General features: G+C 51.5%; 1 protein-coding gene across 1 annotated transcript; it reads right to left on the bottom strand.

The window, feature by feature from the left end:
* Window positions 1-3,862: 3,862 nt before the first annotated feature.
* On the bottom strand, window positions 3,863-6,010 carry EXTL3 (exostosin-like glycosyltransferase 3; the record flags this gene model as incomplete). The annotated part of the gene is made up of 1 exon (XM_008947213.1): window positions 3,863-6,010. A coding segment is annotated over exon 1 (2,148 nt), but the record flags the coding sequence as incomplete, so codon positions are not given.
* Between the last annotated feature and the right edge of the window lie 3,692 nt (window positions 6,011-9,702).

Raw genomic sequence — 9,702 nt, 5'->3', positions numbered from 1 at the left:
TCTCTGCTCCAGCTCAGCAGCCCCAGGGCTCTCAGCCTGGCCTGGCACAGAGATGCTCCAGCCCCTCAGCAGCTTCCCAGCCGCTGCTGTGCTCTCTCCAGTAGGTCATTGTCTCTCTGGAACTGGACCAAACACTCCAGAGGTGGCTTCCCTAAGGCAGAGGAGACTGGGAGGACAACCTCCCTCGGCCTGCTGGCCATACTCTTCTTCATGCACCCCAGGAGACCATTGGCCTTCTTGGCTACAAGGGCCCATTGCTGGCTCCTGGTGAACCTGTTGTCCCCCAGCACTCCCAGGCCATTCTCAGCAGAGCTGCTCTCCAGCAGGTCACCCCTCCCCTGTCCTGGTCCATGGGGTTCTTCCTCCCCAGGAGCAGGACCTGACACTTGCCCTGGTTGAACTTCATGAGGTTCTCCTCTGCCCAGCTCTGCAGCCTGTCCAGGTCTGGCTGCATGGCAGCACAGCTCTGGTGTGTCACCCACTCCTCCCAGTTTGGTACCATCAGCAAACTGGCTGACAGTCTACCCTGCCCCTTCATCCAGGTCACTGAGGAGTGTGCTGAAGAAGACTGGACCCAGTCCTGACCCCTGAGGAACACCATGAGCTGCAGGCCTCCAACTAGACTCTGTGCTGCTGATCACAACCCTCTGAGCTCTATCCTTCAGCCTGTTCTCAATCCACCTCACACTCTCCAAGTTCTTCTGGTCAGAGAAGTTCTCCTAATGCAGTGCTAGAGACAGAAACACTTACAGAACATAAGTTTTTAAACTTGCACAAATAAGATTTCTCACTTACAACCTTTGGTGTTTGCTGTGCCACTATTTAACGTGAGATGGGAACAAGTTTTACAGCTCAACTCCAGCACAAAGTCATTTTAAATTACAGGGTAATCTGCCTGCATCTGTTCCAGGGGCAGCCTTGAGTGGCTACACACGTAACTTTACATTAAATTATATTTGCACCTCATCCCTTCAAGCTTGGTACAGGGCCAGAATATTTTATCAGAGAATCCTGTGCAGCTGAAGGAATCTGACTGGTTTTTTAGTCAATTATGCTATCAGAAGAAATCTGTATCTAAGTAAAGGCTTTAAAGAACCAAATACATTCTGTAGTCATGTTTATCTCATCCATGAAAGACTGAATGATCCAACACAGCTTCAAGCTCTGCTCCTGACTAACTCCCAGCCCACCAGGGAGAAGAAACCACACAACCAGCTCTGGAAGACCAAACCACAGCCGAGCAGCAGTGCTTGCAAATGAAGGTTCAAGGAAGGGATGGATGAAGTAAGGTGAGCCCATGCAATAGGGCTGAGGAGGAAACCCATGTCTCCTTTGGGTACGTGCTGCTGTTGAGCTGCTCCTCACAGTCAGATGGTGCCTGGACCCACTTCAGTCACAAAGAGGAGCCACCCCTATCTGTGCCCATCCACTCCTCTTCCCCTCAGCTCTCCTCTGCATAGCTCTGTGCTTTGAGACTCGAGCACAGAGCAGCTCCTTGCACCTCAGTTACTGGAACGAATTTCTTACATAGAAACACAGCAGTGTGGCAAGATCTGAGAGAATTGGATATTCCCCATCAAAAGACACTTTTTTTTCCCCCACAAGGAAATCAAATTCACAGCTCTGCAGCTTCTTTTAACATCCACAGTCGTAAGGGTTTGAGCTTCTTGCCAACCCCACGTACCCACCTGCTTCTTCCCCTGGCTAGCACATCCCACGTCCCAGCTGCCAAGGCTCAGGCAGATCCCCACCTCTGTGCCCCAAGTTCTTGTTGCCCTTCTCCACAACAGGTCTCAGGATCTGTCAGCATTCGATGAAGCCCAGACAGATTTTTATATCCTTGATGTATTAAATCACCTATTACAAGGTCCCATCATGATTTAAACACGCAGTCTAGAGGTGGACTTGGCAAGGAGCACTTTGGTGGGGTGGATGCCTGGAGGCTGTGATGGGTTAAGTCTCCTGTGAGACTCTTAAAAAGGGGATTTAGAAGAGCAGGGAGAAAGGAGACCTATCATCAGACCAATATGCCCCTTTAAAAGGACCCCAGCAGAAGCTTGCTGTGCTCCAGCCGTTCCCTTGGCCATCAGCACAGGGTTACCACCCAACACCCCAAATCAGCCAGGAGACAATTCCCTCCCCTGGGTGGTGCAGTACCAAACATGCACAGCACACACCCCCCAGCACCTGGCCTGAAGGTGACCTGCAGCAACCCCTGTGTGCCCAGCTCCCCCCAAAAGCCAGCAAGCCTCCAGCACAGCAGATGCTCAGATGAGAGCAAGAGTTTTAAAAGCCATCCACTTCCACCAACAGAAACCTGTTTTTCTTTCCCAAAAACCACCCATTAGCACCACTGAGGAGAGCAGTCCCCACTCCTCAGCTCTGGAGGAGCACAGGGTTTTCCAGCAGACACAATGCACAGATTTTTGCAGAATTCGGGCATTCAACAGGACTAATGTGAAAGATCATTTTGCAATTATCTGAGCAATTTTCTCTCCTCATTTTCCCCGGCCCATAAGAGTTTTTAAATGCGAGCAGAAGGATTTATTCACCACCATAATAATAAACCCAAATATTAAATCAATGAATCTCTTTGCAGGAAGCATAAAGCTCACACTGCTGTTCAGCTCAGGAGCCTCCTGTCCCATAAACCACACACGCTTTAGGTACTTAAGCACCATCTCCCTCTTTTTATTTGTCCCCTCCCTAATTGGCACAGCATTATCCTTCCATTTGTCCTCTGAACACGACCAGATTCAGAGAACACAGTGGTGGTTCTTGTTGCTGGCTCTACACCTGCACTCTCTTTATGAGAGCACGTGGAAATTTATATTTAATACTGACTGCTAACAATGGCCAGTGCAGGAAGTGAGGCTGGGAGGACAGAGAAGTCCTAAATTAAACAAATCTCTACCTAAGGAGTAGTTTAGGGAGAATTAACTCCTTCCAAACACTGCCAATGTGCAAGCAAGTAGCTGGGCATGAAAAGGAATGCTGTTGGTTTTTGAAGGTCTCTCTTATTCTGTTTGGCTGGAGACAAATAAAATCAACCCAGACCTAAGTAAAACTCAGTGACAGCTTTTGGAGCTGTCCCAGGGTCACACTGACCTTGACTTATGTTTGCCCCTGTTTTCTTCTCTGCCATCCTTTGCAATATAAAGCACTAAGTGCCTCTTAAGGCCCATGCTTCAGTGGGTCCCTCTTTTTCTTTTTATAAAAGATTTAGCTGGTAAAGTGCAGAAAGAGCCACTACTTTGGTATTTATCAGGTGCCAACTGTCCTCACAGTGTGATGCTTCCAGAGCCTAAGCAAAGACCTACAACAAGCAGGAATCTCCAGCTTTAAGCCTTGAGAGTCATATTAGGCTCCATATGAGTGGTTCCACAAGGACTGAACCTGACACCCCAAAAATCCCATTTTTTTTCCCCAATTTAGGCTCTTCTGTGTAACAGCTCCTGTGTTTTGTAACCCAAAACAACCACAATTCATCTCACCTAAGTTCACACATCCATGGGGCAGAGACCTCCACCTCTGAACATCACCCACCTCTGAACATTGGCCATCTCTGAACATCAGCCTCCTCTGAACATGGGCCACCCTTCAAAACCAGTGGAGAGATATGGGTGTTTCTAGAGCAGAGGCCACAGCACTTTCATGCAAACACCAAAAATGGGTCAGATGAGCCATACCTGTAACCTCCCTGGTCTTCTCTGCTGATAAAGCATCCAGACCAGATACAAACACCTACAACCACACGAGATGAATGCTGTCCTAGATGACTTAAGCTGAGCTACCGTGCTACAGAAGAGCTACAGCCAACTTCAATGCAGAAGCAAGACCGTAGTAGCTTCATCTTTCTTACCATGATTGGGACACCAATGTCTGGCCACAGGAGATCCTCGGAGGGAAGCTTGGGAGAGTTCCACACCACCACAACTTTATTTAAGTAGGGGAGACCATTGAGCCTTTCTAGGGAGTTCATCAACACTTCCTCCCGCTCGTAAGTCAACATCACTACCGTGAACTGCTCCCGGGGGACGTTGCCACCCAAAGCAGCCTGGAACTCCTTCCCAGAGCCACCTGCTCCTCCACCAATTGGTCGAAAGCCAGTCCCAGACCCCAAAAATTTTGCTTCCGATGGTAAAACAGGGTCAAAGGGAGTGTAGGGGAAGAGGTGGAAAGGCCCCGGCGCAGAATTCCAATTCCTGTAGATGTCCATGGCGGTGAGGGTGAAATTGCGGAGATATTTGGGAGATGCATAAGGTGGTTCTGTTTCCACAGGCCCCAAGTCCAGGTCACCGTTGTCTGCCATGTTGGGGTCCGTGCCAGCAGCTTTGCCAGACCTGTGGGGAATCTCCACGGCGGTTTCCTCTCGGATGGGAGCGGCCGGGATTTGGATTCGAGTCCTTATGACGGCCAAGACCGTGCTGAACACGTTGTCAGAGGTGGAGAAGTAGGTCTCCCACAAGAAGCGGCCCTGCCTCCTCATGGCAAGGAGGTCGTTGTCAGAAATGCTTCTCAGAAGGAAGTGCACTTCTGTGATACGTGGCTTTGGTATGATTAAGGCTGCCTCGTTCCACCGGATCACGTCGTTGTAGGGTAGCTGAACTTGCTCTCCGAGAACCACCGGGATGGCTCCGACTTCCAGAGCCTCAAACAGTCTCATGGCACACCCGGCGGAGATCACTAAACGGGTGTCCCCCGGGGTGATTATCAGTGCAAAAGTAGATAGCTTCAGTAGCTCTAGTCTGTCGTCCCTTTCTCCACACAGAGCCCACTCAGTGGGCAGACTCGCCTTAGGCTGGTTCTTACACGTGAACTCCACCAGAACAAAGTCCAGCTTGCTGTCCTGCACGGCCTTCAGGGTGGTAATGATGCGGTCGTCGTAGTCAGCGGGGGCGTTGCCTTCTATCTCCTCCTCAAAGGAGCGAACCTCCTGCAGGCTAGACCGCAGAGACTCGATCTTCTCCCCCTGGAAACTGAACAGGTACTTACGTTTCACCGGCACCTGAGGGGGGATCTCTAGGAAGTTGGGTTCAGACATGGCGTGGACCAGAGGCGAGATGACGATGTCAAAGCCCGGCCGGTACTGCGCCTCGTAGAAGGTGGACTGGGCGACCATGGCACGCCCCGTGCTGATGTTGTAGAGGAAGTTCTGAGTCTCCGACTTCCTCGACAGGTTGATGATGAGATGGTTATGTCCATCAGTCCTCCAATATGGCAGAGAGTGCAACTGTTGCTCTAGTTCAGTAGGTTTTGGCATCGCGGGCTCTTGCATTTCCCCCACTAAAACTATATACACACAAGCAATGTTTGCGTTTTCAGTAACATAAACGTTAGTTCTGACAGTCGCCTCAAAGGCTTGTTTAATTAAAGGGTCTAAGGAACTCCCAAAGGGGTAATCATCGCTGTTGTAGACGTAGACTGGGAAGCCAGAGGTCAAGGGGCAGCGGGAGTAGTCGAAGCAGTTGTGCAGCCTGCAGCTCCGGCTGGATTTGGGCAGGGGGAAGGTCGCGTCGTCTTTGTCCGGCAGCAGCCGGATGGGCAAGGAGAGCTTGGGCTGGTTCTGAGCCATCAGCTCTTTGTAGGAATGCTCGGTCTGGCTGATGACGTTCTTCAGCTGCAGCAGGTCCTGCTTGGCATTTTCAATGCTCTTTTTGCAGGCCTCGATCTTCAGGTTGAGCTTGGCGATCTCGCTGTTGAGCTCCTGGCGCTTGGCCTCCAGCTGGAGCAGCTCCTCGCTGACCGACTCGCGGATGCGGCACAGGTCCTGCACGTGCTTCACCTCGCACAGCTCGTTGCCCGTGCGAGGCCCGAAGATGCGCTTGCCGGCGTCGTCGGCGTCGTCGATGGTGGTCAGGTAGTAGTGGGCGATGAGGGGGAAGAAGACGAGGATAATGAAGAGGGTGAAGCTCAGCCAGGTGAGCCGGATGCGACTGGACCACCTCAGCACCCACGGCTGGCCTCCGTTCCCCACGCCCCCATTCCGCAACATCGTAGAGCCGGTCATGGGCTCCGCGGCCGCCGCGCCCAGTCACGTGGGGTCAGTGGCCATAACCAAGGGAGTCCTTGCAGCGAGTCTCTGGCAAAGAGAAGCTATTGTGCCCGCTTAACGAGAAGCCAGAGGAAGGGGAATTTCATCTTCTTGCCCCGCCGGTGGCTTTTCCACAGTCGTTCTGCTGCAGGCGTGACTTTTGATCTGGTTCAACTCGACCATTGACCTCCTCAGCCACCCGCAGCCCACCCTGGGTGTGCAGACAACCTCTGCTGGCAGTGTCACAGCGTTGCCATGGTGATCTGAGGGCTCAGCCGGCAGAAGAACACAATGGGATCCAGGCAAACTCTACCGCCGCCGCTCTCGCCATCCCGCGCTGCCACCCAGGGCGTGTGCAGAGGCACCAGCCATGGTGCAGAAGGAGCCAGGAGGACTCGTAGGAAGGTCAGTGCCTCTCATCGCTGCTGCACGGCCGGTGCTCTGTCATTCCTGTGGGAGAACAAGCACAAAGTCAGACACAGCAAACAGAACAGCCCCTCGGTGACCTAAGACATCGCTCAGTTTCAAAAGCCCTCTCTGCAAAAGGGGAACCCCGGTACCCTGCCGACAGCTCCAGGGTGGGCACCAGCTCCCAGGGTGCTCCCAGCACACAGAACTCGCGCTGTGGAGCCCAGGGAGTTCACCATTGTTCTGCTCTAGTGACCAGAGCTGAGCAGGAATTTTTAGATAAGTGTTTTGCTTTCATCTCCTGCTGGAAAATTTTGATTCGTTGCATTCAAGTTTGATTCGCCGCCAGCAGAGCTGGGGCAAGGATCATCCCTGAGGACTCGGCCCTGGGGAGGATACACCTCGACTGCTGGGGTCAGGTTTGGGGCCCTCCCTTCAAGAAGGACCTTGAGAGGCTGGAGCAGGTCTAGAGGAGGGCAACGAAGCTGCTGGGGAAGGGTCTAGAGCCCAAGTGTGGGGAGGAGCAGCTGAGGGAGCTGGGGGTGCTGAGCCTGGAGCAAAGGAGGCTCAGGGGAGACCTTCTGGCTCTGCACAGCTCCTGACAGGAGCCTGGAGCCGGGGGGGGTCGGGCTCTGCTCCCAAGGAACAACAGGACAAGAGGAAAGGGCCTCAAGTTGCCCCAGGGGAGGTTTTGGTTGGGTATCTGGAAAAACTTCTGCTTAAGGGTTGCAAAGCCCTGTGCCAGGCTGCCCAGGGCAGTGGTGGAGTCCTCATTCCTGCAGGGCTTTCAAAGCTACAGAGATGTGGTGCTGAGGGACATGAGTTAGTGGTGGACTTGGTTAGGTTAATGGCTGGATGATCTTTTACAATCTAAGAGGAAGATTAAAGGGAACATGCTGGTGTTGGTTACAATTGCCTCTGCTGGCTGGCTGCATACAAGAGGGAATTTCTGGTCAAAACTGGAGAATTGTACACTGTACACCAAAGCAAAGTGGCTGAAGTTTGGATCCATTTGGTTCCACAGCACTCAGGCAGTACCAGCTTGCTCAGATCTGCCTTTTTGTGTGGAAAACTCTGCTCCAGCATTGAATGCTGAGCCAGCACAGGCCTAAAAATACAGGATTTGGCAAATTCAGCTCTAGGAGTGTGGTCTATGCCAACAGATTGAAATCTAGGCCACACGAATCTGCTGCCACTAGAAACTCTCCCTTCCCTTTTATTAGCATTCTCTGAGGTGCTTAAGTTTCTGGGATATTCTTTCCTATACTGGACTTCCCACATCACTGATGAATCTAGTGCTGGACTCCTGCACAGCCTCCAGAGAAGCTTATTCATTTCCGCTTCAATTTTTAATTAGAGGAAAGTCATCTACACTGGTGACGGTCATTCTTCACCAAATCTATTTAATACTCCTCTCATCTACTCATCAAGAATTAGCAGAGAGGCAGCAAGGAAGCAAATCTCAGCTGAAACAGAGATCTGGAAACGGGCCAAGGCAAACCAGAAGTTCCCCTTAAAAGAGCAGAGGGAAGTCAGGAATAATTTGCAGTGCAGTACACAAGTGCAGGTCAGAAAAAATAAATAGATTTGATTTTAATCAGGAAAAATCATCACAAAGGGGGAAATGAGAGGAGTAATAAAGCACAATTCCTATGCCTAGTTTGTCTGGCAAACAGCACTGGCGTAAATCTCAGAAAGCTGGGGGGATAAAAGGGCTGAAAAGTCAGCAAAAGGCTCCATCAGCTTCCTTGGCTCTTGGCACCCGAGTCCCTGTGTGCAGACAGGGAGGTTTGGGCTCTGCTGGCAGCATCTCTTCATCCTGCTCACTGCCCTGGCCCAGGCTGGGTGCTGGAGCTCAGGCCCTGGCAGGAGCAGCACCTGCCCCATGCCTCTGGGCCCAATGCTCCACACCAGCAGAGCTCCAGCAGGTGACAAGCAGGTGGTGGAAGGCCAAAATAACAATCATTTAAAAAGCTTCTGAAGTCTGTTTTTCTACCCTTTTCCCCCCCTTTTTAAGGAAATGCTGTCACTGTCCATGTGTAGGCACCAGTTGGTCAGTCACAGAATCCTTTTGGTTGGAAGAGACCTTTCAGCTCCTGGAGTCCAGCTGTTCCCCAGCCCTGCCAGGTCCCCACTGCCCCGTGTCCCTCACCCCACATCTCCACAGCTTGGGAACCCCTCCAGGGGTGGGGACTCCACCACTGCCCTGGGCAGCCTGGCACAGCCCTGGGCAACCCTCCAGGGCAAGAAATTGTTCCTCAGGGACAACCTAATCCCCCCTGCTATTTGAACCTGGTCTCACAGGAGCTGCAAAGATCCTAGAATTGCTACTAGTTTTCTGCAAACAGCTGCCCAGGAGATGAGAGCTGCCCTATTAACCCCCTTCCCAAGGGAAAAGCCAAGGCACACACTCACTTGAACACCCATGAATCTAAAAACCAGCTTAACTTGAAGGCACATGAGGGAAAACAAGCTCTGCTGAATTTTTCTGCTTGGTGGTGCCATGGGGTAAGACAGTCAAACCCTGCAAGGTGTTGAGACAAGACAGAAAGAAGGGATGACAGAAGTGGCTGAGAAAGAATGAGGAGGCACGTGGACACAATGCTTCAGACTGGCCAGAGAAAACTGCAGCCCCCCAGGCAGTAAAGGCAGCTCCAAAGGTTATTAGCTGAGCCTGCATCTAAACCTTGTTCCTTCATAGCTGCTTTGCCCATTTATGAGCCTTAACCAGCAATGCAATGGCAAACTGGACTCCCTAAAATGGCAGCTAGGGTCCTTGAGAAGCTAAATCCATCTCCCCACACATGATCCTCTGCAGCTGTTCTGCCACCTGATCCTTCCAGGGGCTCCTCTGGCCCTCCCGTTCGCTTGACACAGACCAAACATTATCCTCCTGACCTGAAATGAGCTGTGAATTGAAAAAAAAAAAAACCAACCTAAATCTGTATGCTCAGAAATCCGAAGCTGACAAACTGACTCCAGCACTAGGCTGGAAAAGACCACACAGGACAGATCAGGGCAGGCTGGGGAGGGATTTAAAATGCAACACGCATGGCTTGGGATCAGTTAAAAGCATGGGCTGTCAGTGTGAAATGTGTGCTGGTGATAAAGCAAGCTCTTTAGACACACTCTCAGACTCTTCTTCATTAGTAAGACTTTATCCCTCATCAGCTTGATAGAGCCTGACTCTGTAACACATTGTTATTAGGACTTCAAAAAATACAAGCAAAGTAAAAATGCAACCTGTGGTTTGACCACGA

The sequence above is a fragment of the Merops nubicus genome, unplaced genomic scaffold (assembly GCF_000691845.1).
Source record: "Merops nubicus isolate BGI_N331 unplaced genomic scaffold, ASM69184v1 scaffold5639, whole genome shotgun sequence".
NCBI lineage: Eukaryota > Metazoa > Chordata > Aves > Coraciiformes > Meropidae > Merops > Merops nubicus.
This window is presented reverse-complemented; position numbering and strand designations above follow the sequence as displayed.